At 58.1% G+C, this 27,625-nt stretch overlaps 1 protein-coding gene across 1 annotated transcript; it reads right to left on the reverse strand.

Moving 5' to 3' along the window:
• Positions 1 to 1,261: 1,261 nt before the first annotated feature.
• Positions 1,262 to 14,472, reverse strand: LRRC43 (leucine rich repeat containing 43). Its single transcript, XM_062182838.1, has 12 exons — positions 14,368 to 14,472; positions 11,968 to 12,207; positions 10,981 to 11,091; positions 9,563 to 9,705; positions 8,721 to 8,959; positions 8,067 to 8,254; positions 7,578 to 7,813; positions 6,205 to 6,346; positions 5,957 to 6,064; positions 5,674 to 5,862; positions 5,421 to 5,454; positions 1,262 to 1,389 (listed from the first exon to the last, which is right to left on the reverse strand). Exons 1-12 carry the CDS (start codon positions 14,470 to 14,472, stop codon positions 1,262 to 1,264), a joined length of 1,863 nt encoding a protein of 620 aa, XP_062038822.1.
• Positions 14,473 to 27,625: the final 13,153 nt, after the last annotated feature.

Below are 27,625 nucleotides of genomic sequence, written 5' to 3' on the forward strand. Positions count from 1 at the left end.
CTGGGAAGGCAGCTGGGGACTGGCCTGGCCCAGCTCTGGCTGTTGGGGGCATTTGGAGAGTAAACTAGAACAACTCTGGACTAACCAATAAGTCAAATCATCTCCCAGAAGAACTCGAGGCTGCTCCGACGTGGCGAGCTGTGTTGCGTGTCCCCAGCTACCGAGCCCGGGATGGGGAGCGGAGCAGGCGGCAGCGGCCGCCGAAGCGCGCGCCCTTCGCCTCTGCCCGCAGGGGTCTCGGCGGTTCCGCCGGCACAGAGCAGGCCAGCAAGTGGGAGAGCTGCAGCCTCTCCCTGCCCACCGCTTACTCAATTCTGGTTCTCCTTCGTGAAGTCTCGCAGTGACCCAAAGGAGGGAGAGAAACCGCATCCCCGGGGGACTCGCCCAGGGTCACAGCCGCACAGCCAGGCCGTGGCCTTACGCCGCCGGTTCCCCGCAAGGCAGCCGGGCGTCCTCCCTTCTCACCTGTGCACGGAGCCCGCGACGGCGAGGCCGACGGGCCGCTGCCCTCGCCACGGACGCAGACCAGACTCACCCGAACCGTGCGCTGAGGAGAAACCAGGGGGCAAGGCGGGACGGTGACCGGGGAGGCGCACGTTCGCGGCCGCGCGGGGGAGCGGAGGCTCCGGGAGAGGCAGGTGGCGGCGGGACCGCAGGTGTGGCCAGTAGATCCGCGGGCGAGGCCGCGGGGCCTCTGCTCGGCCTCGGCCCCGTCCGCCGCCCCGCGGAGCCCCTCCTCGGCCTGGACGTCCCCCACGCTCCCTGCGGGCTCCGGGAGGGAGGGGCGGCGCACGACCCCTCCGAGTGGAATGCAGGACCCCTGGGCGCGGGAGGCCGCCAAGACCCAGGGCCTGCGAAGGGGTTCGGGGGCAGACGGGACGGGGTCCCCGGAGCAAGGGCCCATCAGCGGGAGTTACCAGAGCCCGGGTCCACGACACCCGCCTCCGACCACGCTGCCCTCGGCGGGGCGAACTCGCGGCCCAGCGGCCTCCCCGCCCCTCCCGACCTACCTGCGCGCCGCACCACCGGCCGGGAGCTCCCGCGGCCAGCCCTGCCCGGAGCACCCACCACGCCGGGGACTCGCGGCCTCTGGCCGTGGGCCGGCCTGGCCACGCCCCCGCGTCGGGGCCGGGGTCTCGGGGGGAGGGGCGGGGCCTCGGGCGACCGCGCGCCCCTTCCCAGGTCTCGGCCACGCCCCCCCGCCCGCGACGCGCCAAGCAGACGCGAGGCTCGGGGCTGGGCGCCGCTTTACTGTGCCGCGCTAGACGGCGAAGCTGTGCAGCGCCTCCGCGGCAGTGCGGCACTGGCTCAGCTGGACCTGCACCTCCACCGTCAGCGCCTCGGGCTGGTACTGGCTGTCGTTGGCCGGAGCCGCCGCTTTCGGCTTTTCTGAGAAAGCAAGAGACGCGCGTGTTGAGTGCGGAGAGGCGCGGGGGGCAGCTTGCCGGGCCGAGAGCAGCGCGCCTGCGAACGGATTCTCGCACGGCGGGGAGCTCGGGTGGGCACGGGGGACACCTGCGTCCTCGGGCGGACTCAGCAGCTCCCCGGTGCTCAGAGGCCCTCCGACGCCCCGGGAGGCGTGTGGCGGGCGCGCTGGAGCCTCTGCACAGCCCGGCAAGCCATGCCGGGCGGGGGTGGGGGGTAGCGGGCGGACCGTGGCCAGCTCACGGATCAGGCTGGGCTTTCACACTGTGAACACCTCTACTCGAGCTTGGTGTCACACCAGTAAACAACAAAGCAGCTACTGGACAGCCCTGACGACTCCCTCTTAGCCAGCGCGGCGCCCCGTGAGGCTGACTTCCTTCACCACTACAGCCACGCCGTCCCCAGCTGCAGAGCCGCCGCGAGAACCCAGCTGTGTCCAGTTAAGCCCGGTGGGAGAGATTTGCAAAGACGTTTACGAAAACCACCCACCCCAGCCCACCTGTCTCACCGAGCCCGGTGCGCCTGGGTCTCGCAGTCCAGGGGAGGAAGTCATTTTTCTCCTGCTGTTTGGCTATTTTAAGTACCAAGAACTCTTTTTAATTTATTTGAAAAAGTTACAGAGAGAGGTAGAGACAGAGAGAGGTCTTCCATCCGCTGGGTCACTCCCCAATGGCCACAACAGCCGGAGCTGCGCCGATCTGAAGCCAGGAGCTTCTTCCAGGTCTCCCATGTGGGTGCAGGGGCCCAAGGACTTGACCATCCTCCACTGCTATCCCAGGCCATAGCAGAGAGCTGGATCGGAAGAGGGGCAGCAGGCGCCCATGTGGGATGCCAGCGCTTCAGGCCCCACCCGAGACGGGTGACAATGAGAGGGTGATGAGCCCGGGAAACCGCGCCCCTCCGGCCGCGGGCACAGCACAGGGCGCCCATGCAGGCCTTTAGTCTCGCTTTCTTCCTCATCCGAGTTCCCTTTCGATTCCTCCTTGGATCCAAGTGCGTGTGCCCCCAGCAGTGCGGGGCTTTTCCTGCATTCCAGGCACCCTCCCCTTTCCCCAGGCCATGTCCTGGGATTCCTGCTGCTCCCATGACCCCGTCCAGCCCTCAGGCTCCTGCAGTTCCATCTCTCTCTCGGGCTGGCGTGGACACAGCGGGGACGGCACGGGAACGCCTCGTGCCTGCTGCCCTCCTTGTTCTATCAGCTTGGTCACCGCTTTACCGGATGACGGACGGCACACGTTCACCTCTTTGTCTTCCTATAAATATCCAGGCGTTAGGCCGGCGCCGTGGCTCAATAGGCTAATCCTCCACCTGCGGTGCCGGCACCCCGGGTTCTAGTCCCAGTTGGGGCGCCGGATTCTGTCCCGGTTGCCCCTCTTCCAGTCCAGCTCTCTGCTGTGGCCTGGGAAGGCAGTGGAGGATGGCCCAAGTGCTTGGGACCTGCACCCGCATGGGAGACCAGGAGGAAGCACCTGGCTCCTGGCTTCGGATCAGTGCGGTGCGCCAGCCACAGCAGCCACTTGGGGGTGGGGGGTGAATCAACAGAAGGAAGACCTTTCTCTCTCTAATTCTGCCTGTCAAAAAAAAAAATAAAATAAATAATCCAGGCCTTTGTTCTAACGGGACTGTGGTCCTCGCAGGTTACAGGCCCAGACAATGGTGCTGACCCTTTTCCCTTCTGTGGCCTGAGCTCATTCATCCTGGTGGAGTGCCCCCCACAACAGGCCCGGTCCCTCGGTGAGGGTCTGCGCACCACTGCCACTGTGCTGAGGCCAGGGCCTGCCCTCCGCCGGCCCAGCGCTGGCAACATGGGAGAGGAGATGAAATTAAACCATACACACAGCGCTTCCTGCGGGGCTGCCCTAACCCGGAGGCCCAGGCCACGAGTGAGAGAGGGGCGAGGGGGAGGGGTGACTAGAGCAGCCCCTATCCACCTGCTGTCGGTGATAGGCGGGGCTGAGGCGGAGAAGGTGAAAAAGGGGAGGGGTCCTCGTGGAAAAGCCTTCAGACGTGCGCCCCAGCCCAGCCTGGCCAACCTCACCCCCTAACCCGGGGGCCAGCTGCAGGCCAGCCCTTCCCCAGTCTTGCCTCGTACCTGACACTGAAGGTAACTTTTTCATGAGATAAAAAATTCAGAAAACATAAAATTCTCCACTTTAAGATGCATAATGCAGTGGTTTTCAGTATATTCTCAATGTTGTGTCGCCCTCGCCACCTAATTCCAGAACCTTCCATCACCCCAAGTGGAAATCATGCGCTCACGAGCAGTCACTGCGCTTCCCCTCTCGCGGCCCTCAGCAACCGCACATCCACTCTGCTCAGCTGCGTGTCCCAGGCACATCCCACAGCGGGCGGCCGGGCCCTGGGCCTCGCTGATCACACCCGCACATCCCACAGCGGGCGGCCGGGCCCTGGGCCTCGCTGATCACACCCGCACATCCCACAGCGGGCGGCTGGGCCCTGGGCCTCGCTGATCGCACCTGCACATCCCACAGCGGGCGGCCGGGCCCTGGGCCTCGCTGATCACACCCGCACGTCCCAGGCGCATCCCACAGCGGACGGCCAGGCCCTGGGCCTCACTGATCACACCCGCACATCCCACAGCGGACGGCCGGGCCCTGGGCCTCGCTGATCGCACCCGCACATCCCACAGCGGGCGGCCGGGCCCTGGGCCTCGCTGATCACACCCGCACATCCCACAGCGGGCGGCCGGGCCCTGGGCCTCGCTGATCACACCTGCACGTCCCAGGCACATCCCACAGCGGGCGGCCGGGCCCTGGGCCTCGCTGATCACACCCGCACATCCCACAGCGGGCGGCCGGGCCCTGGGCCTCGCTGATCACACCCGCACGTCCCAGGCACATCCCACAGCGGACGACCAGGCCCTGGGCCTCGCTGATCACACCTGCACATCCCACAGCGGGCGGCCGGGCCCTGGGCCTCACTGATCGCACCTGCACGTCCCAGGCACATCCCACAGTGGACGGCCGGGCCCTGGGCCTCGCTGATCGCACCCGCACATCCCACAGCGGACGGCCGGGCCCTGGGCCTCGCTGATCGCACCCGCACATCCCACAGCGGGCGGCCAGGCCCTGGGCCTCGCTGATCACACCCACACGTCCCAGGCACATCCCACAGCGGACGACCAGGCCCTGGGCCTCGCTGATCGCACCCGCACATCCCACAGCGGACGGCCGGGCCCTAGGCCTCACTGATCGCACCCGCACATCCCACAGCGGGCGGCCAGGCCCTGGGCCTCGCTGATCCCACCCGCACGTCCCAGGCACATCCCACAGCGGGTGGCCGGGCCCTGGGCCTCGCTGATGGGCCTCGCTGATCACACCCGCACGTCCCAGGCACATCCCACAGCGGACGGCCGGGCCCTGGGCCTCGCTGATCGCACCCGCACATCCCACAGCGGGCGGCCGGGCCCTGGGCCTCGCTGATCGCACCCGCACATCCCACAGCGGGCGGCCGGGCCCTGGGCCTCGCTGATCGCACCTGCACATCCCACAGCGGGCGGCCGGGCCCTGGGCCTCGCTGATCGCACCCGCACATCCCACAGCGGGCGGCCGGGCCCTGGGCCCGTGCGCTCCGAGGCCTAGTGCTGCACAGCCACTCGTGTGCCTCCCCAGTCGACACTGGGTGCACACTGCGGTGGCTTTGGCTTTTCTGCCGATCTTGCCCGGTGTGCTCGCGGCAGCCTCCTGGCCCCTCCCCGCTTCCTGGCAGTGCCTCCAAGCCTCTAAAACTCAAGCCTGACACTTCACTACTTCAGAGCTGCGACTGCTGCCCCAGAGCACGTCCAGGTTCCTTCTGCACAGATCGCAGCTCCCTGGGCTGCCCACGCCCCTGCCTTTTCCCACCACGGGGCCTGGGGGCTGCAGGCAAGGCCCAGGACTTGGTCCTGGGATGGACGTGGCCCTGCCAGGGACCGGAAGATGCCACCTCCTTCCTTCCACCCCTCTGCACTCCACAGTCACCGCCACGGCACTTACCTTTCTTGGCACCCTTCTTAGCCTTCTTCGAGTCCTGAGAGAGAACAGGAAACGAGACACTCACTGGCGTGGGGGGCTCCTGAGGGAGCCTGGCACACACCTGAGGCAGGCTGTGCCCAAGATGCCAGAACCCCGGGGGTGACTCCTAGTGCCAGGCCCCTCCCGCAGCCTCCATCTCCCACCCTGACCTGGGTGCAGGGCTTCTGTGGGTGGGGGAGGGCACAGTGGAGGGACATGGCCCGGGCCCCTGTACCCTGGCAAACATGAGCCTGTCGGATTCCGGAGTGCGGACCACCCCAAAGTTGCACACAGTGGACACCAGGGGCTCCCCTGCAAGCAGGGGCTCCAGGACCACCAGGCAGCTGCCCAGCACCCGCGTGACGGGCGGATCCTGCCGAAGCTCGCTGGGAGGCTCTTTCTTCCTCCTGGACCCCTTTCGCTCCTGTGGGGGAGGCTGGGAGGGTGGGGTGGGGCCAGGTGAGGCCAGGGTCACCCCGCGGGGGCCCCTGGCTCAGCTAGCCCTGCCCGGCTGGTACCTTGGGAGACTCCTTCTCTGCCTTCCCTCTCTTGTCTTTCTCCTTCTTCCCTTTCTTGGTAGGCAAGGAACTGTCCACAGAGGGTGACATCAAGGGCCAAGACAGGATCTAGGGGGCAGGGCGTGGCCTGGAGTGAGCAAGGAAGGGAATAGGCTGTGGCCGCCGGGGGCCTGCCCCCTGGGGAGGCTGAGTGGCCAACAGGGAGTGGGCGACAGGGCAGCTGGTGTGGGCAGTGCAGAGGGGCCCACCTTCTCCTCCATGACAGTCACCGTGGTCCCTGCCAGCAGGAAGGCCTTGAGCGGCACCAGGTCCTTCAGGCCGTGCTGCATCTCGTAGCCACAGGCGATCACCTCGCTCCAGGGCTTGCGGGCTGTGCTGAACAGGACTGTCCTGGGGGGCGGTGCAGCCAAGGGCTCATCATGCGGGTTCCAGCACAGTGCAGGACCCCGGCAGGAAACGGGACCAGAAGCCCAGGAGGGGAGGTCAGGCGAAGAGAGGCCTCCTGTGGGGCTGGACTGAGCTCACAACCGAGGGTAACGGCCCGGCCCCGTGAGGCAGCTTTCAGTTCAGCCAAGTCAGAGTAAGGGAGCAGCAAACGTTACAAATTCCCACAGGCAGCCCCACTGCCTCTCAGCGATCCCAAGGTCAGCAAGCGCCCCCAGGGCGGGCACTGAGCCTGCTGGCTGAGGCTCCAGTTAGGACCTCTCGCATCACAGCACCCGGGGTTCAAGCCTGGCTGCAGCCTCCTGCTCACCACAGAGCCGGGAGGCAGCAGAGCTGGTTCAAGGAGTTGTATTCCTGCCTCCCACACGCAGAACCAGAATGAGTTCCTGGATCCTGGCTCTGGCCAGGCTCAGCCATGGCCACTGCAGACATGTGGACAATAAGAGCTCTGTCAATAGCGTGTCCCTCTCCTTCTCTCCACTTCTCAAATAATTTTAAAAGATGCTGTGTGAAAATGAAGCCTAAAAATAATGCATGTTTTCCATGAAATTTTTAAAATAATTCTTTAAATATAATTACTATGTATCAGCTAAAAAGAAAAATGGCATTTAAAGAAGTAAGATTCCTATCAAATAAGACAAAATGCAGGACACATAAGTTCATGGAAGGGCTGGTGCTGTGCCATAGCCAGTAAGGCTGCCACCTGCTGCTCCTCTTCCAATCCAGCTCCCTGCTGTGGCCTGGGAAAGCAGAAGACGGCCCAAGTGCTTGGGCCTCTGCACCCACGTGGGCCCAGCCCTGGCTGCTGCGGCCGTCCTGGGAGTGAACAGCAAATGAAGACTTCTCTCTCTCCTTTCAAATAAGTATTGTTGTTGTTGTTTTAAAGTAGCTCATGGAAGACATGGGATGGGGCTCATTATGCTGGCAAAGAGCCAGACACGCAGCCTGGGGGGGAGGGCGCCAACCACACTGGGCCGATGGATCAAGGACTTGAACCAAAAAGGGTTTCAAGCAGAGCGATGAATGAAGAGCTCCACCTTTACTGTCTCAGGCCTTGAGCAACCTGGCCCCTTGGGGACCCGGGACCCCCTGCTTGGGTGCAGGTGCTGGAGCCCAGGAGGGGAGGGGAACGCCAGCCCCACCTGCAGGGCAGGCCCCACGCAGGCGGTCCCCTCACCCTGGGGACAGGCAGAGGTGGTCATCCATCCGGGGCCGCAGCTTCGCCAGCTCTTCGGCCGAGTCTCCGGACCTGGGCAGGGCGGCCGAAACCAAGGACAGCTCCGAGTCCAGCAGCTCGGTGGTCGCAGACTCTGCAGACTCCGCCTCCTCGGAGGCCTCCCCACCCAACTCCTCCGGGAAGTCTTCGTTGAAGTCCTCGCCCAGCAGCTCGGTGCTGGGGGACGGCTGGACGATCTATGAGAGACACGAGAGCTCTCGCCTCACGCACCTCGCGTGCCCGCACCTACATGTTGGGGGCCGCAGCTCTGCGTGAACCCGCAGGAGGGTGAAGACCCGAGGCGGGCGCGGGTGCAGGAATCGCAGGGCGGGCCGGGGAGGGGGCGGCGTGAACGTGGGAATCGCCGGGGCCGGGGGAGGGGGCCAGGAACCAGAGGGCCGCGCCAAGGTGCAAAGCCACCCACACTTGCAGGTGCAGCGCGGGGCGCACCTCGGCCAGCACGCCACTGTACTCCTTCCTGTCGCCCTCCTCATCCTCCACGAAGTCGTAGGTCACGTAATAGGTGTAAGAGGCAAACGGGCCTTCGGGCCCTGGCTCAGGGTCCAAGACGGAGCTGTCCAGAACCCCTCTGATATTGCCAATGGTCACCACTAACTGCGCCGCGTGTGCCAAGAGATCTGCCAGGGAGAGTGCGGGACTCAGGGGCCCACGGAACAGAGGCCGGCAGACCCCACCCGAGGCGAGGGGCGTCCTGGGCAGGGCCTCAGAGCTCGGCTGTGCCACGTTCAACCGCGTGACGGTGGGGTCAGTCACGGTACCCTTCCCTGCCTGTTCTCCAGGTCTGTCTCATCGGACACTTGGCACAGGTGGTCAAAGAGGGTGACCTCAGCACGTGTCCAGCTCACTGCAGGCACCGCTCTCCTTTATAGTTTACTCCCTCTGACCTTGGCGCTGATGCACCTCGCGCCATGGGCCGCTAGGGGGCGATCTAAAGCTACCGCAGAGGTGGAGAAACGGAAGGCCCTGTCCCCAAATCTCAGAAACCAACGCCTGGGAAGAAACTGCACCTGTCCGGGTAGGGGGTCTCAGGGCCAAAGGCGCTGGTACCCAGGAGGGCAGGCGCTGGGGTGCAGCTCCCCTCACCACCGTGGAGGCTGAGCCCCCGGAACTGGTGCTTCTCATTGGGGGACACGGTGATGTCGTCCAGCACACAGAGGGGGGCCAGGCTGTCGATGGTGAAGCCGCGGTAGTACGGCACCAGGGCCAGTGGGTTCCCCTGCAGCACCAGCAGCCGCAGGCGCCGCAGGCTCCGGAGGGCAGCCATCATGCTCTGCAGGTCGGTCAGGTCGTTGAAGCCCAGGTCGAGGGAGACAAGGCTGGGCCTGGGGGGTGGGGGCGAGACCCCACCAGGGAGTTCAGAAGCCTGTGGAGCAAGGGGCCAGCACCCTGCGTCCAGGGCAGAGGACAGCGGTCTGGCTGACCTCAGGGCTCCACAGCTTGCCTCTGCCTCGCCTTGGTACCCAGGCCTTCTCCGTGGGGCCTGCCACGTGGCTGCACCTCCAGGGCTCTGAGCGTCCCACGGCTCACCCTCCAAGGAGACAAGGGGCAGCAACCATGGGCTGCGGACTGCTCCGCACCCCCTCCCGGGGACGCTGGGCTTTCAGGAACAGTGGAGCATCCTGAAGACCTGTCCCGGGCGGTGGCTCCCACCGTGACAGGCGGTCCCTGCGGGGTGGGAACGGGGGCACTCCTGGCGTCCAGAAGGCAGAGGTGGGGATGCTCTAAGTGTTGGCAGTGCCCACCATGGTCCCAGCAACACTGAGCGGTGGTGAGCAGAGCCCCGGCTGACACCTGCAGGATCCTTCCCTGGGCTCCGGGGGTGCTGTCGTCACTGAGTCTTAGTTAATGCCCAGGACTGAGGCCCGCGGGGAGTGGGCAGCCGGGGCAGACTCGCCCAAGCCCTTCCCACGGGGGGTCTGAGTTACCAGTGGCTGGCGGTGACATACAGGCTTTCCAACGGGCCCAGGAGCTTGTTGTGGCCTAAGCCCAAGTGCTGGAGGCCCGGGGGCGGCGGGTGGACACACAGAGACTCCATGCTGGCCAGCTCGTTGCCGTACAGCTCCAGCACCTGCAAGCAGAGCGGACGGCAGTGCTGGGCGGGGCTGGGCAGGGCTGGGCAGCAGAGGACTGGCTGCTTCTTCTGCCTGGGACACTCAGGAGGAGAAAACTCAGGTGTTCACGCCCTGCCCCTCTGGACAACCAGACTCCCTTTATAAAAATTATGTATTATTTATGTATTTGAAAGGTAGAGTGCAGAAACACAGAGAAAGAGGAGAAGAGAGGGAGACAGGGCAGAAGGATCGCCTTCCATCACTAGTCACTCCCCAAGTGCCTACATGGCCAAGGGTGGGCCAGGCCAGTGGAGCCAGGAATTCCATCTGGGTCTCCCATGTGAGTGGCACATTAGCAGGAAGCTGGATCAGAAGCACAGGTTAAGCTGCTGCCTGCAATGCTGCCATCCCAGATGGGCAATGATTTGAGTCCGGCTGCTCCGCTTCTGATCCATCCCCCTGCTAATGCACCTGGGAAAACAGCAGAAGATGGCTCAAGTGCTTGGACCCCTGCACCCATGTGGGAGACCCCTATGGAGTTGTTGGCTCTTGGCTTCAGCCATCCAGCCCTGGCATTGCGGCTACTGGGGAGTGAATCAGCAGATGGAAGACCTTTCTTTCCTCCTCTTTTTGTCACTCTTTCCAAGTGAATAAAACAAATCTTTTTTTTTTTTTTTTAAGTGCAGAGACTCAAACTGGCACTCCATTTTGGGGTACAGGCACTCCATTTTGGGGTGCAGGCCCCCGCAGCAACAGCCTACCCCACTGCACACGACACAACTCAGCGGCACTGGTTACATCCAGAATGCTGCACCACTCTCACTACCTTTTCACCCTTCTGAATGGAAGCCCCCAAAACACAGAGTGGCAGTGCCTGGGTCTCTCCACAGCCCCCGGAGCCTCTAACTCCTTTCTGCATGTCTATACACACAAGCTACACGTGACTTGCCCTTTTGTGAGTGGCTCCCCTCACTTAGCACCACGATTTCAAGGCTCACCCACACTGCAGCTGGTGTCACGCGTTCCTTCCGTGTCACGGTAGATGGGCCATGTTTGCTGGCTACCTGCTTACAGACACTTGGGCCATCTCTACCTCCTGGCTGCTGTGCGCACAGGTAAACAAGAGTCTGAAGCCCTGCCTTTGCCTCTCTGGGGTGTCTGCCTGGGCAGAGAACTGCTGGGTGGAGGGCTTCATGTTTCACTTGAGGATAGTGGCCTCCACCCGGAAGGCCTGGGTAAGCCTGCGCAGGGCTGCCGAGGGGCAGGGCCTCTGGCAGAGCGGGCGCCTCTACCTTGAGTGTCCTGGGCAGATTGGCCGCGTCCACTTCCTTGATGTGATTGGCGCTCAGAATCAGCTCCTCCAGCTTTAGAAACTTCAGGAGGTCTTTATCCACCAGACTCACCTGGGAGGGAAGGACAGGAGGCTGGGGGCGGGGAGGGGCCGGGCAGCGTGGGCAGAGCCAAGTCCACATCAGGGAAACCAGGGCTCCCGCACCCAGCCCTGGCGCCACTCTGGCCTCCCCAGAAGCCTGTCCTGAATTGCTTCCTTCTGCCCCGACTCAAAGGCCTCTTGCCACCCTCGCCTCCTTGGACTGGGGGTGTCTTCTGCCTTCTGCTGGGGCCCGTGCCACTGGGGAGGGCAGAGAACAGGGACCCCCGGCCTCCTGGTGGGCTGGCACCGAGGGTACGTGGGGACTACAGTCGTCACCCTGCTCTCCACAGAGCAGGTCAGTGCCTGGTGGTCTCAGAGACACCGGGAGCCCTTCCTAGCTGGGCCTCTCTCCCTGGGGGCCACCAACCAGGCTGGTTTTCCCAGGGTGGAAGGGCTTTGCTGGAAGTAAACTCAGGAACCCGGCATGACTCGGCCACCCCTCCTCCCTGCACCGTGCTGTGGCCCTGTTTCCAGGGAGACGGAAGCCTGAGACCAAGTTTCCGTGCCAGCGCTGGGCTACTACCGAGCCAAGCAGAGGCTCTGTGACAGCACACGTGGACGCCAGCACTGTGCCACCAGCCCTCCCTGGCCCTGACCCTCAGGCCACATGAAGCCCATGGCAGGCCCTCCCAAAGGTCTCTGCTGAGACCCAGGAGGGCACACCAAGGCTCTCCTTCCTGGAGGCATGAAGAATGGCAGAGCTCAGGCCCTGCCTGGTGACAAGCCGGTGGGCTCCATCAGAGAGCAGGGCACAGCTGCCCTTGGCCAAGGCAGACCTCCCCCGGCCTCCACCAAGGAGCTGTGGAGAACTTTGGAGCGGCCACCCTACCCTCACCCCCAGACTCACCTCCTTGTCCACCACCCGCAGGGTCCGGAAGTAGGAGTAGAAGAAGGAGTCCTTGAGCAGCAGTGGGTCCTGGATGGCCAGCTCTCGCAGGAACTGGTCCTCCGTGCTGGAGCCGCTCGGCAGAGCCCAGGGCGAGTGGGGGCTGCGCACGAGGTCCAGCAGGGCTTCCACTGTCTCTTCCTCTCTGGGGTCCGGCTCCCTCCACGTTTGCCCAGTTCGAGGACCAAAGCGAGACTTATTCTGCAAGGGTGGATGGGATGCCTCTCTCTAGGCCCAAAACTCAAAACCCGAAAGATAATAAAGGAGGATAACTGGGGGTGAGATGTTTGGAGCTCTGGACAATGCGTGGAAGATAATTTTGAGTAACTACTGCCTGTGGATATGACCTCAGAGGGGGAAGACACAAAATGCCTAGAGTCCATTCCTGCCCGTACAGGTTTCTTCTGGAGTTGGAGTAAAAGTGCTGCAGAGGCCGGTGCTGGGGCTCAGCGGCGTAAGCTGCTGCCTGCCACACCAGCATCCCACAGCAGAGTGCCTGGTCCAGGTCCTGTACCCTCTGCTTCCAATCCAGCTCCCTGCTAATGCACCGGGGAAAGCAGCAGGAGACGGCCCATGCGTTTGGGTCTCTGCCACCCACATGGGAGACCTGGATGGAGTTCCTGGCCCCTGGCTTTAGCCTGACCCAGTCCTGGCTCTTGTGGCCACTGGGGAGTGAACCAGTAGATGAAAGCTCTCTCTTGCTCTCTCCCCCTTCTCCCTCTATCATTCTGCCTTTCAAAATGAATACATCCTTGAAAAAAAAAAACAAAGTAAAAGTGATGATATATTTCAACTATTTTTTTTTTCTTTTTGACAGGCAGAGTGGATAGTGAGAGAAAGAGGCAGAGAGAAAGGTCTTCCTTTTTGCCGTTGGTTCACCCTCCAATGGCCGCTGCGGCCGGCGCATCTCGCTGATCCGAAGCCAGGAGCCAGGTGTTTCTCCTGGTCTCCCATGGAGTGCAGGGCCCAAGGACTTGGGCCATCCTCCACTGCCTTCCCGGGCCATAGCAGAGAGCTGGCCTGGAAGAGGGGCAACCAGGATAGAATCCGGCACCCCGACCGGGACTAGAACCCGGTGTGCTGGCGCCACAAGGCGGAGGATTATCCTGTTAAGCCACGGCGCCAGCCGATGATATATTTCATACTAAACTTACAAACATTTATGTACAGGGTGAGCATCCCTAAACTGCCAACCCAAAAATCCAGCATGTTCCAACACCTGAAACTATCCTAGCAACGACCGACATGACACCACCAGCGGAAAACTCCACATCTGACCTTGCGTGAGCCGTCACAGCCAAAGCGCAAAACTGCTTAAAATATTGTTTAAGAGACCTTCAGGCTATGTGTGCAAGGTGCACAGCCAGCAAACACGAATTTCAAGTTCAGGCTTGGGTCCTGTCCCCAGGATGCTGCAAATATCTCTGCAAAGCCAGGACTCCCTGTGGCCCCAGCGTGCTACCTAAGGGCCAGAGGCACTGCAGGCAGCCTGCGGGGGCTCTGATCACAAGAAAAGCTTTCTGAAGAGGCTGTTAGGCTGCAAAGGCAAACCCAGACCCCGAGATGCGAAGGGATGCACCTGCGAGCCTCCCTCCCACCCCTTGCTCCATGCACCTGTGAAGCCTCAGTGCCCCGTCCTGCCTGGCGCCCAGCACGCTGCCCCGGCTCTGTGCACCCCTGACTATGGCTCAGCTTTCCTACAGAAGGGAACCAGGAAGCAAAAAGGGGTTCTGCCCACTTCTCTGTGGGGAGGCCCAGCTTCCACCAAGGCCACCAAGACCATTCAGGCCTCTCTGGGCCCTGGTTCTCCATGTCACCATTTTTGTCCCCATCCTGGGCACCTAGCTGATGACCCAGAGCCTCTGGCCACACAGAGTCAGGGTCACATCTGTGCAACCCGTGCCCAGGTTGAAGTCAGAGGGGAAGGTCATTCGTGGGTGCAGAAACCACTTTCTTCTTCAGCTGTAGCAACTCACTTCCTTCTGTTTCCCCCGAGCCTGGAAAGTAGGGGGCAGCAGCTCCGGCCCCCTGAGCCACATCAGGCTCTCCTCCCTCTGAAAGCCATGGGGGAAAGGCCCGTGACCCCAGGGGCAGGGAGGGGACCGCGGGGTGGAAAGCGCTTCTCAACAGCCCGCTCCCAGGAAGGGCAGCCCCAGCCTCTGCCCACCGGTGCCTGCAGGTTGAGAAATCGGGCTCAGACGGAAGCCCTGCCCCCACAGGGAAACCTGCGTCCAGAAGCTGGAGTCCAGCACACAGCCCTGCTCAAGCCAGGCCCAGGTGGGGGCCTGTTCCGGGCAGCCCCGCAGCGTCCCGGTCCCCACAGCCACTCCCCGGCCCTGGCCCAGGCCCCGGAGCGCGCACCCAGCTGCCCGTGCCACACGGGAACTCGCGCAGGCACAGCTGCCGCAGGTGCTCGCGCACCGCCGCGCTCACGGTCCCCGGCCCGGAAGCTGAGCGCCCCTCCATGGCTGTCCGCCACTGTCCACGTTGCTAGGTGACCGTCAGCCGCGGGAGCGCGCCAGATCCAGCGAGAGGGGGCAAATCGCGAGAGGGGGCAACCGCTGGATCCGCGATTCCGCAGAGGAAAAGCCCTCGGGCTGGGGGTCAGAGACCTCCCCCACACCACCTGGCTTTTCTCTCCTACCCTCATGTTTAATCCTGGGGCAGCAGCGCGCCCGACCCCGCAAGCCCGCAGCCTCACACCCGGGGCTCCCAGCGGGGCTGAGCACTTCCCTATGCTGGTCACCACCTCCACCCGACAGGACTGGCACGGCTCCAGGCAGGGCGTCCTGGGCTGGGCTGCGGCCTGACCCAAGCCTGAGGTCTCTGTCTCCCAGATTCTGGCTTCTAGAACCGGGAAAGGCAGATCGTGGTGGAGGTGTGATTTACATCCCATAAACGTTGCCATTTAATGGGCTACCGCTTGGGCCGCCCACATCTCATGACCTGGTGCCTGGTTTGAGTCCAGCTCTGCACCCCGGGGAACCTCAAATAGGTGGGTCCAGGCCACGTGCACAACCCAGGCAGGCATCCGGGGAGTGAACCAGTGAATGAATCAACTCTTTCTCTCTTCTCTGCCTTTTAAATAAATATATATACACATACGTGTCTAAGTGTACACATGGGCTTTGCACAGCACAACTCACCACAATCTAATTTTCAACATTTTTCTCCTCCCACAAGGAAACCCCCGACCCATGAAAGCAGCCACTTATTCTCACATCTGCCCAGCCTTTTTTTTTTTTTTAATAATTATTTTATATTTGAAAGTGTTACACAGAGGAGAGGCAGAGAGAAAGTGAGAGAGGTCCTCATTCCACTGGTTCACTCCCCAAATGACCGCAATGGCTAGAGCTGTGCCGATCCAAAGCCAAGAGCCAGGAGCTTCCTCCAGGTCTCCCACGTGGGTGCAGGGGCCCAAGGACTTGGGCCATCCTCCACTGCTTTCCCAGGCCATAGTGGAGAGCTGGATCGGAAGTGGAGCAGCCGGGACTCAAACCGGCGCCCACATGGGATGCCGGCCCTGCAGGCGGAGGCTTTACCTGCTGCGCCTTGGCGGCGGCCCCTCATCCCCGCTCTTCACACAGCAGCCTGCACTCTCTTCTCCTCACTTTCCAAACCACCGCCGTGGCTCCCACCATATCCTACAGCATTCAGACTCCCCTAGTGAAGTTCAAATTCCCCTTGTAGAGTTCCCATGACCTCATGTCACCGAACGGTGAACTTCCTCAGCCCTTATCTTCTTTGACCTCTTCCTGGCTCAGGAGGACGCCAACCATTTCCTCTGCCGAAAAACTACTCATCTCGTTCCATGACAACACTTTCTCCTGGTACTTTTCTCTCCCTGCTCAGTGTCGTGGACGAAACCGTCTTCCTCTCCTGGTCCCATCACCAAGGCACGTCCCAGGCCTCCACACCTCTTGGGTCTCACATGGTCGTCTCCCACAGCACACAGCTGCATCAGTCACAATCCACGGATAGCAGCCACGTGTATGTCTCTAGTCCCTTCCTTCAGGCTCCATGGCCTGCAGTGTGTCGTCACCCAAGCATCACATACTAGCTCTAACTTCCATGTTAAAAATCGAATCCATCACTTCGCGCAAGCCCCAAATGCTTCCTTCTCTCTGGGATCCACTGTTCGTAGCACCACCATCCATCCAAACCAGAGACCCAGAAGTCACCCTCAACCCTCCCTTTCCACCGCCACCTCTTGGAACCTTACTTCACAAACAGGTCCTCCGTCTCCACGGTCATCATGGCTCTGCGTCAGATCCTTGCGCCTAAGCACAGGTGGGACACTCAGGAGGACATTTAGATCCTGAAGGAAAAAGACATTCGAGTGTAATGAATACAGGTTGGGGTGAGCACGCTGGATGTGCATTAATTAAAGGGCTAAGCACGGGAGAAGGGGCGGGCAGGGACCCAACTACAGTTAGACAGGAGGGATTAGTTCTGATGCTCCAGACCACAGTAGGGCACGTAGGGTAAGAACGGTCTCTAACAGTTTATGATATATTTTTAAATAACTGGCAGAGGTCAAAGGTCCCAAGTCATGAAATGAGACATGTTCAAAGGGATGGCAATGCCGACACACTGCACACATGGACCAAACTACCATACTGTACCCCGTAAATGCGTACAAGCACTAGGGGGTCACTGAAATAGAGCCAGGGGCAGGAGTTCAGCTCAGCAGTTAACGTCCCACTTGGGACGCCCAATCCCACATTCAAGTGCTTGTGTTCACGTTCCTGCTGTGTTCGTGAATCCAGCTTGCTGCGCGGGTGCACCCTGGGAGACAAGTGGTCATCGCAAGTGGCTGGGTTCTTGCCACCCATAGGGGAGTCCTGGACTGAGTCCTGGCTCCTGGCTTCAGCCTGATCCAGCCCTGGCTGTTACGGGCATGGAGGAGAGAACCAGTGAATAGGAGCTCTCTGTGTCTCTGTTTCTGTATCTCTACCTTTCAAATACATAAGTAATTAAAAAAAAATTAATGAGCAGGCATTTGGCCTGCTGGTTAAGTCAAGGGTTCAGATGCCCACATCTCACGTCAAAGCACCTGGGTTCCATGTCTGCCTTCGGCTTCCTGCTAATACGGACCCTGGGGGCACCAGTGGGAGTCAAGTTACTGTGTCTTGGCTAGTGCCGCGGCTCACTAGGCTAATCCTCCGCCTGCAGCGCCAGCACACCGGGTTCCAGTCCCGGTTGGGGCGCCAGATTCTGTCCCAGTCGCCGTTCTTCCAGGCCAGCTCTCTGCTGTGGCCAGGGAGTGCAGTGGAGGATGGCCCAGGTCCTTGGGCCCTGCACCCGCATGGGAGACCAGGAGAAGCACCTGGCTCCTGGCTTCGGATCAGCGCAGTGCGCCGGCTGCAGCATGCTGGCTGCAGCGGCCACTGGGAGGGTGAACCAACGGACAAGGAAGACCTTTCTGTCTCTCTCACTGTCCACTCTGCCTGTCAAAAAAAAAAAAAAAAAGTTACTGTGTCTCCGTCATCCACGCGGGAGATCTGGGCTGAGTCCCCAGCTCCCAGCTTTGGCCCAGCCTGGCCCTGGCCATTGCAAGCTTCAGGGGGCAAACCAGCAGATGCGAGGCCAGTTTCAGTCTCTTTCTCTCAAATGAATAAATAAATGGAAAACAAAAACTTTAATTTAAAAAAGTGGGGGAAAGGAGACAAGGAGTTATCCAGCTTACAGAGAACAGGTGCCACAGACGGCAAAGTGCATCAGGACAGCGTCACAACAGAGGAGCAAGAGGAGGTCCTGAAGCTGGAAGTGGCTGGCACCATGAGGTACCAGGAGTGGTCAATTCAAGTGACAGCTGAGGAGAACCCAAGAGGGCCGGTAGCACCAGGTCACTGGCCACGTGCCAGGATAATTCACAACGTCTGCAGAAAAGATGCTTAACAACAGAATTGGTGAAGCAGAAGAAAGAATGTCTGACTTAGAAGATAAAGCACAGGAAATTATACAGTCAGACCAAACACAAGAAAAAGAAATTAGGAAACTGAACGACACTGTGGGAATCTATAGGATACTATCCAATCACCCAACATATAGGTTCTAGGAGTTCCCAAAGGTGTGGAAGGCGAGAAAGGATTAGAAGGCCTTTTTAGTGAAATAGTAACAGGAAATTTCCTCAATTTGGAGAAAGAAAGGGACATCCAAGTACAGGAAGCACACAGAACTCCTAACCGACGTGACCAGAAAAGATCTTCCCCACAACACATTGTAATCAAACTCTCCACAGTAAAACATAAAGATTCTAAAATGCACATGGGAGAAACGTCAGATTACTTTCAGAGGAGCTCCAATTAGACTCACTGCAGACTCCTCAACAGAAACCCTACAGGCAGGAGAAAGTGGCAAGATCTATCCTAAGTCCAAAGAGAAAAAAACTGTCAACTCAGAATACTATACCCTGCAAAGCTCTCACTTATGGACAAAGATGAAATAAAGACCATCCATGATAAACAGACACTGTCCAGCCCTGCAGAAGATGTGCTGCACACAGAAACACAGAACACATGGTCATCCTTATGGAAAGGGTAAAGGAAGTTCAAAGGAAATCCAAAGTAAAAAATAGGAATATTTATGGAAAAATGGCAGGGCAAAGTCATTACTTATCAATAGAACCTTGGATGTAAATGGCATTAACTTTCCAGTTAAAAGACACAGATTGGCTGAATGGATCAAAAAAAGCAAAACCCATTTATTTGCTCCCTATATCTCACAGACAAAGATGCACACAGACTGAAAGTGAAAGGATGGAAAAAGATATTCGATGCTAACAGACACCAAAAAAGAGCTGGTGTAGCCATCGTAGTATCAGACAAAATAGACTTTAACGCAAAAACTGTTAAAAGTCAGGAAGATGTAACTATTACAAATGTATATGTACCTAACTACAGGGCACCTGGCTATTTAAAAAGAAACGTTAAGAGATTTAAAGGGAGGCTGGCGCCATGGCTCACTAGGCTAATCCTCCGCCTGTGGCGCCAGCACCCTGGGTTCTAGTCCCAGTTGGGGTGCCGGATTCTATCCTGGTTGCCCCTCTTCCAGGCCAGCTCTCTGCTGTGGCCAGGGAGTGCAGTGGAGGATGGCCCAAGTGCTTGGGCCCTGCACCCCATGGGAGACCAGGAGGAAGCACCTTGCTCCTGGCTTCGGATCGGTGCAGCGCGCCGGCCATAGCGGCCATTTGGGGGGTGAACCAACGGAAGGAAGACCTTTCTGTCTCTCTCTCACTAACTCTGCCTGTCAACAACAACAAAAAAGAGATTTAAAGGGAGACAGAGATTCAAATGATGGGGGATTTCAATACCCCACTTTCAGCAATGGACAGATCAACCAGACAGAAAGTCAGCAAGGAGACAGCAGAGTTAATCAACACCATAGACCAAGTGGAGCTAACACACAGGTACCTACAGAACTTTCCTCTCTACAGTTGCAGAACAGACACTGTTCTCAGCAGGGCATGGAACCTTCTCTAGGATTGACCCTTTGAGAAGCAACGACTTGAACGGCCATTGTCTTGACTGTTGAGGAACAGTGTGGTTTTTGTTTGTTTGTTTGTTTTCAATGGAAAAATGGAACTGGGAATGGGAGAGGGAGGAGGAGATTGGGTGGGAGTGAGGGTAGGGGGCGGGTATGGTGGGAAGATCACTATATTCCTAAAGTTGTACTTATGAAATTTGTACTCATTAAATAAAAGGTTTCTTTGGGGGAAAAAAGATGTTTATCTTGGTGCAAAAATATGAAATCCATGCGTCACTTTTCAAAACATGTATTTTTCATGAACTTCTGGAAGTATTAGCTCTCTATCATTGCCAGGACCAACACTACAAACTTAGCACTTTCAAAAACACCAGACTGACAGTCTCACAGTTTCTGTAGGTCCGAGGCCCGTGTGGGTAGCCTCTGCTAAGGGTCCCCAGGAGTGAACGTAAAGGGCTGGCTGGGCCAGCACCTCATCTTGGGCTCAGGCCTCCCTGGCAAGCTCACTGGCTGCGGCCCAAACTCACTTCCTCCTCGGGCCTCCCTACAGCCCCTCCACCTTCCATCAGCAAGGACAACCGAGTGCTTCTCAGGACTCTGCCCTCCTATGTTCAAGGGCTCAGCTGATTACGGTGGCCGGTATTGTAGACACAGCGGTGCCACACACTGCCCAATGTGACACCGGCAAGCTAAGAGCACTGGTTCAAGTCCTGACTGCTCCACTTCCCATCCAGCTCCCTGCTAATGGCCTGGGACAGCAGCAGAAGATGGCCCAAGTGCTTGGGCCCCTGCCAGGTGGAGTTCCTGGCTCCTGGCTTTGGCTTGGTTCAGTTCAAGCCCTGGCCCTTTTGGCCATCTGGGGAGTGAACCAGTGAATGGAAGATCTTTCTCTCTCTGCAACTCTCTGCCTTTTAAATAAATAGATCTTTTTAAAAAAGTATAAAGAGCCCACCTGGGTAATCCAGGATAATTCCTCTATTTTATCTGTTTATTGACATTTTAATTAATGAATTAGAGAGAGAGAGAGAAAACTGGTTCACTCACCAAATGTTCACAACAGCTGGGGCTGGGCCAAAGCTAAAGCCAGGAGCTGGAAACTCAATCCACATATTCTATGTGGGTGGCAAGAACCCAACTATGTGAGTTATCACTGCTGTCTCCCAGGGTCAGCACTGGGAGGAAGCTGGAGTCAAGAGCCAGAGGCAGGCTCTGAACCCAGGCACTCGAACTGTGGGCCACAGGCATGATAACCAGTGTCTTAACCATAAGGCAAAATGCCTGCCTCTAATTTCTCTATTTTAAAGTAAACTCACTAGTAACACTTACTGCAGTTACAGAGCCCTTTGCCTTGCAACGTGGCATAATTTATGGGATAAGAGCCGTGCCTACCCAGATTTTGCTAGAGGAGCTTGGTTACATTGTTGGGGTGGGAGCCACTGCAGTGCTGCAGGCCGCTGTGTCAGGAGCGGGGATGAGAAGGAAGAGAGACAGCAGTGGCTGGCGGGAAAGGGGGACTCAGGGTGGCAGGAGGTTCCTGTTGTGCATCTTGGGACCTGCGGGCTGCCCAGACCTGCCCTCATCACTGGCTCTGGACTCCATCCAGGGGCTGAGGCGATGCACAGATGCACACCAGCAGCCCAACCTCACCTCTTCCCAGCAGGACTCCTGATTTCCCATCTCTTGACTTCTCTTCCTCACTGCATATCACTCACCCATTTGCTTTCTTAAAATCTCAGAAGCCACCCTTGGTTCACTTCTGCCTCAGTCTGTGGGCCAGGTCTGTGGCCTCCATCCCCTCCCACGAGAGCTGCCTCTCCCCACACTGGTCCTCCTGCTGCCGTGTAGACTTCTCCCAATCTACTCTGCACTCATAGCCTATCTTTCTCTCTCATTTAAAGTACACAGAGTCTACATTTCACTACCTGAAGCCATTCAATGGTGTCTCACCACACTTGAAATAAAAGCTAAGTTCTCGCATCCACTGATTCAGTCCCCAATCAGCCTCAACAGCCAGAGCTGGACCAGACTGAAGCCGAGAGCTAGGAATTTCCACATGGGTGTCAGGGGCCCAAATACTTGGGCCATCACGCACTACCTCTCAGGCACGTTAGCAGGGAGCTGGACTGGAAGCAGAGCAGCCAGGACTTGAAGCAGTGCTCTCCTGTGGGGTAGGGGCTTAACCTGCTGTCTACACCAGCCCCTTAAAGCCAAGTTCATCATGGCCACAAGGCCCTCTGGAATCCGGCCCCTGCCCACCTCTCCGATGCCCTCCCCTGTCCCACTTCACTCCAGCCCCTGCTCTTGGAGGGACAACAGGCTCACTGTTGCTTAAGGCCATTGGTGTTAGTGTCCACATATCCTGCAGCCTGGCTCCTCCTCATTTGTTGGGTCTTGGCTTAAATGTTACCTCCTCAGACAGGCTTTTCCCTGCCCCTTGACTTAAAGCAGATCACCCCCCACTCCTAGCCCACCCCTGTGTTGATCTGCTAGGTCTGGTCCTTAGACCTTGCCTAAATTATTCTTGGCCATTCCCAAGGCCACAGAAGACAGCCTGGTCAAGGATGGTGTTCAAAATAGGAACCAGTGATTTCAGAAAATGATCCCTGGTTCTAGGGCCTGAGTTGCAAAGGTGCAGCACAGTCCAGAGGTGCCCGAGGTAGGGCGGAGTGTGGGGGAAGCCTTAGACTCACCACGCTCAGAGCGGTTAGCCGGGCCGTGCCCACAGCCTGGCATGGGCCTGGTTTCAGAAATTTCCAAAGATAACCCCATGTGCACGTCCTACAGACACTCCACGTGAGGTGCCTGCCCTCAGCTCCTCTAAGTCATCTGCTCCTTGGCGGCTGTGCCTGGCGACCCGGCTGCAGAATTTCCTTTAGTCATTATCAACGAGCCCTTTCCAAGAATGGCCCAGATGTGTGTGTCTTCCTGTGTCGTGACAGCGTGTGTGCGCACTGAGTCAGGCTGCTGCCTACCTTGAGGGTAACCTCACTGTTTCCTCCAGCCCTGCTTTCACTCAGCATGGTCTGGCGGCCACATCTTGAAAGTGTTTTCTGGAGAAAAGCTGAGCAATGATTTTGCCATGGGCGGGACACTGACTCCCCTCTGCCTCGCTTGGGCCCTTTATATATCTCCCGGTGGCCATGGCGAGCACGTCTGGCTCTGGGAGCTGCTGCCCAAGTAGGCCTTGCTCGCTGTCTTGCCATGGCCTCTCATACAGGTACCCGGCCTGCTGCTCTCTGGTGGAAAGCTCTGGGAGGTTTCCACCCTGCGGAGCTCAACAAGGGCTTCTTCAGCGACTGAAGCTGGGGTGGGGGGCGGGGGTCTGACCGTGTACCTCACACAGTGGCTCTTTCTCCAGGACTCACGAAGTCTGCTCTGTTCCTGTTCTGCTATGCGGGAAGCTGGCTGCTGTGCCGAACGGCACCTACGCCATCACCGTGTGACATGAAAAAGATATTCAGAGAATTAGAGACCTTGTCTAAGAAGCTGCTGGAAGAATATGTAAGTACCCTCAAGATTTCTGGTCCAAACTATTTGTTTGCAATGCCTTCCATTACCCCGGCTGTGGAGGCCGAGCTGTGGCCAGGGCTGAAAGCTGCAGGCTCAGAGTCTCCGGAGGGCACAGGTACACTCAGGAAAGCAGCAGAGGCAGAGGCCGGCCCAGAGAGCCACAGCCTTGGTGATTTCTCCTGGGGTGTGGGGCCTACGCTAGTGGCCTCATTACCCCAAACCCCTCACCCCTCTGGGCCACAAGACTAGGAAATGAGCTGTCCTGCCTCAGCTGGGCCACCTCGCACGCAGGGGCAGCGCCAGCCCATCTAAGCTGGAAGACGTCCCAGCGAGGATGTCTCGCCGCCCGGTGGTGGTGGTGGGGTGCAGCTGGCTGGATTAGACGTCCCAGCCACTTGTCTGTGTCAGCTGAGCCTGGCTGTCAGGAGTCAAGGGTGGGACTAAACAGATGTCAGTACTCAGGGATCAGGTAGCTCTAAGTAAACAAGCAAACAAATATCAAAACCTGGACGCGGTTGGAGAAACTGGCATTGCCCTTCCCATCTACTCTGGTGTTTGTGTAGCCGTGGCCTCAGCAACACAACCCATGCGCACACAGTGACAGACGGCTCAGGCTGACAGGTGCTCTTAGCCATTCGTCCTCACCCAGGGCTAACAGTCTGCAGGGAGAGAGAGGGAGGGGGGTGGTCTGGGGTTCGTGGTTGGTGTGGAAAGCCCTCCCCTGGCATCTGGGAGGCCCCGAGGGACAAGCATAGGACCTTGATTGGAGTGGCTGTCAAGGGGCAGACTCCAGAGGCTGCAGAGGCCTCAGCGAGATGGGGCAGGAGGCAGAGGGCACAGGTGCCGGGGCTGCTGCTGCATCTCGAGCCAGCTCCGACAAGCAACTGCAAAGGGAGTGACGACGGCCACAGCCCCAGGAGGGTCATCCCAGCAGGCAGCTGAGGGTGATTCTGGCTGGTTCCATTAGCTGCCGGACTTCCAGCTGTTACTGCAAACCTAATGCTTGCCAATTCTCCTCCCTGTTCCACAGAATATACAAGAGAATAACGTGCCACAGCCAAACACACAACCCTCGCTGCCGTGTTTCGCTCCCGGTGCCCACTCATCAAGCAGCATCGGAGCGATCCAGATGCATCTCCAGGCCATCAAAGATCAAAGCAACAAAACTCTCATTGAGATCATCACAGAACACCTGGACAAACTCCAGGACAAACCAACCCAGGACGAGCCAGAAGCTGGCATGCCTTGCAGGTCGACGCCTACTGTCCTGGAGTGCAAAAGCTTCGTGCTGGCTGTTCTGCAGCAGTTCTCGCGGTGCATGGCCCAGGTTCATGCCGGCCTCAGAAGCCTGGGAGCTCGGTGCGAGGCCATCACCATGAGCTACGAGGTCCACACCGTCGATGAAGAGTTCTAGTGAAGCCGGAGTGCCAGGCCCAGGAAGGCTGAGGACTCCCCAGTCAACTTGGAAAAGACTGCACCACTGCTGCCAGTCCTGGTGTGTAAGGAGTGTTTCTCTCCTGTGCGTGGAATTCTATTTATTTTCATAATACCCTTTCGAAGGCAGGAGGGGGCTGCATTAATTTATTGCTATTTATTGTGCTCCTTGGAGGAGCCCCTCAGAATCTATTTAATAAATTATATTGAATTTTTCTTGTCATCTGTTCTGGATTTTTGTGAGGGTGTTGAAACTAGCAAATGGGAATCCAAGCTGGGTGGTATCGTGGCTGAGGGAGTACAGGAAGGTTCCAGAAACCCATGTGCACACAGTAGACATTATCTGTGTCACTACCATTTCCCCCACTGGACAAACTTGGTAACAAAAATAATCTCAACAGCAATAAATATTTACTGAGCGTTTTCTTTACGTCATGACAGTGCCGTCTCTGATCTCCCTGTGGGAAACTGAGGCAGGCAGTCACTTAGTCCATGCACTGGTGAGTGGTAGAAGCCAGGCCCAGTTAGTACTTCACTGCTCTGCCCGGCCCGGCCCCTCCCAGCCACGCCTGGCACAGCACAGTGTCCTGTGCATGGCCCCCACTGCATGCCCAGGGTCCCAAGGGTCTGCTCCATCTTTCCACCAGGGGTTCCTTTACAGCTAGGCCCACAGAACTTCCCATTTGAGTACGTGTGGGCTCCAAAGCTGTCAAGGGTTCTTGGAGACAAACTGGATGGGTGGTTCTGGAAGCATGGTCTGGTTCCTGGCCCAGCAATGGCAGCATAGGGTGACATCGTATTGGAAATACACATCCTGAGCCCCTCCTACAGAACCAGACCTTCTGCGTGCAGTCAGCAATTGGTTTTGTAATTTTTACATTTTAAAAAAAGATTTATTTATTTACTTGAGAGGCAGAATTACAAAGAGAGGGAGAGACATAGAGAGGTCTTCCATCTGCTGGTTCACTCCACAAATGGCCACAATGGCCAAAGCCAGGCCAACCTGAAGCCAGGAGCTTCTTCGGAGTCTCCCATGCAGGTGAAAGGGGACGAAGCACTTGGGCCATCCTCTGCTGCTTTCCCAGGCCATATCAAAGAGCTAGATCAGAAGAGGAGCAGCTGGGACTTGAATGGATGCCCATATGGGATGGTGTTGTAGGAGGCAGTTTTACCTGCTACACCACAGCACTGGCCCCATGATTTTTTAAATTTTATCTATCTATCTACTTACTTAATTTGAAAGGCAGAAAGACAAGGGAAAAAGAGATTTTCTATTCATTGGTTCACTCCCCTAATTCCTGCAACTGCTAGGGCTTGAGCAGTTCAAAGCCAGGAGCCTGGAACTTCATCCCAGTCTCCCTTATGGGTGGCAGGGACCCAAGAGCTGAAGGCATCACTTGCAGCCCCTCAGGGTGCACACAGGTAGAAACTAGAATCAGAAGTGGAGCTGACTTGGGCACTGTGGCCATGGGACACAGCCGTCTAAGTGGCATCTTACTCATGGTGCCAAATGCCCATCCATCAAGCAGGTCTTTTTTTTCCTTTTTTTTTTTTAATGATTTTTTAAAAGATTTATTTATTTATTTGAAAGGCAGAGTTACAGAGAGGCAGAGGTGGGGGGAGAGATAGAAGTCTTCCATCCACTGGTTCACTTCCTAGATGGCCACAACAGCCGGAGCTGGGCTGATCTGAAGCCAGGAGCCAGGAGCTTCCTCTGGGTCTTCCACACAGGTGCAGGGGCCCAAACACTTGGGCCATCTTCTACTGCTTTCCCAAGCCATAACAGAGAGCTGGATCCAAAGTGGAGCAGCCAGGACTTGAACTGGCATCCATAAGGGATGCCGGCACTGCAGACAGCAGCTTTATCCACTATGCCATAGCGCTGGCCCCACATCAAGCCTGTCTTAACAAGCACTCTCAAGCCCAAGAACCGCTGATCCTAAGCCAATCGGCACCTTCCTCTGATCTCATCTTTGGGAGAACCCAGGCCCAAAGAGAACGCGTGGCTTGTGTAAGCTCACCCAAACGGGGGAAGTGGCTCGGACTCGGAGGCTCCTCTCTCTCTTGCAGGTGTGTTTCTCTCCTCAGCTCCCACACTGGGCTGCACCTCCTTTGCAACAAGGTGGAGTCTGAGGACAGTCCTTCCCAAAACTCCCCTGTGGTGCACACACTCACTCTCTTTGTTCTTTATCAGAAAACCTTCGCTTTTATTAGCAAAATCCCCCAGAGTAGGCATTTGGCCTAGCAGTTAAGACGCCAGCTAGGACACCTGCATCCATATTGGAGTGCCTGGGTCAAGTTCTGGGTCCGCTCCCAATTTCAGCTTCCTGCTAATGCAGACCCTGGAGGGCAGCAGGAAATGGTTCGCGTAGTTGGGTCCCTGCTACCCATGTGGGAAACTCAGATGCCAGACTAAGTTCCTAGCTCCTGGCTCCTGTGGGCACTTGGAGAGTAAACTAGCATATGGGAACGCTCTCTCAAAAACGATAATATATCCTTTCAAAGAAAAAATCAGCCTCTTCTAGTCTATCATGACAAAAGTAAATGATTGACAGATACCTGAAATGGTGAACTTGAATGAGTGAGTGACGCATAGAGGCCCAGGACACAACAGTGTGGACAGCTCCTTGGAGCAAGGCGCACCCTGCCAGTGAAATTTTAAGGAGAGACAGGGAAGCTGCACAGCCTCCAAGTACCTGCCACGCACCAAGGAACCGAGTGGGGAAGGCACCTCAAACAGCCTTCAAAGGGTTCCAGATTCAGATTCCAAGAGGGAAACTCAGCTTTCCCCACCCCTGAAGGTGGGCTGGACTATGAATCCACTCCCTGTGACCAGAGCCCAGAAGAGGGCCCTGGCAGACACCACCTTGGCCAGCAAGCCAGGTGGACGTCATCAGTCCTATGGGTGCCGTGCCAACCTGACAAGGGACGGGCGCCTCAGTCCCTCTGTGGCCTTCTGCCCCAAACCTCACCCCCCCACCCCCAATCCTGTCTCCATCAGACCCACAGGGACAGGCCCTCGACAACACCCCTACTCCGAACATGTCCGGGTTGTGACAAACAAGGAAGGGCTGAGAAACTGCCACAGACCAGGGGATTTGGCGACTCAATAGCGCATGGGGACCTGGGCGCACCCTGGACTGGGCAGCAGCCATTAGCAGAGAAACTGGTCAAAACCCAAGCAAGG

This window comes from Lepus europaeus, chromosome 23 (genome assembly GCF_033115175.1).
Source record: "Lepus europaeus isolate LE1 chromosome 23, mLepTim1.pri, whole genome shotgun sequence".
Lineage (NCBI taxonomy): Eukaryota > Metazoa > Chordata > Mammalia > Lagomorpha > Leporidae > Lepus > Lepus europaeus.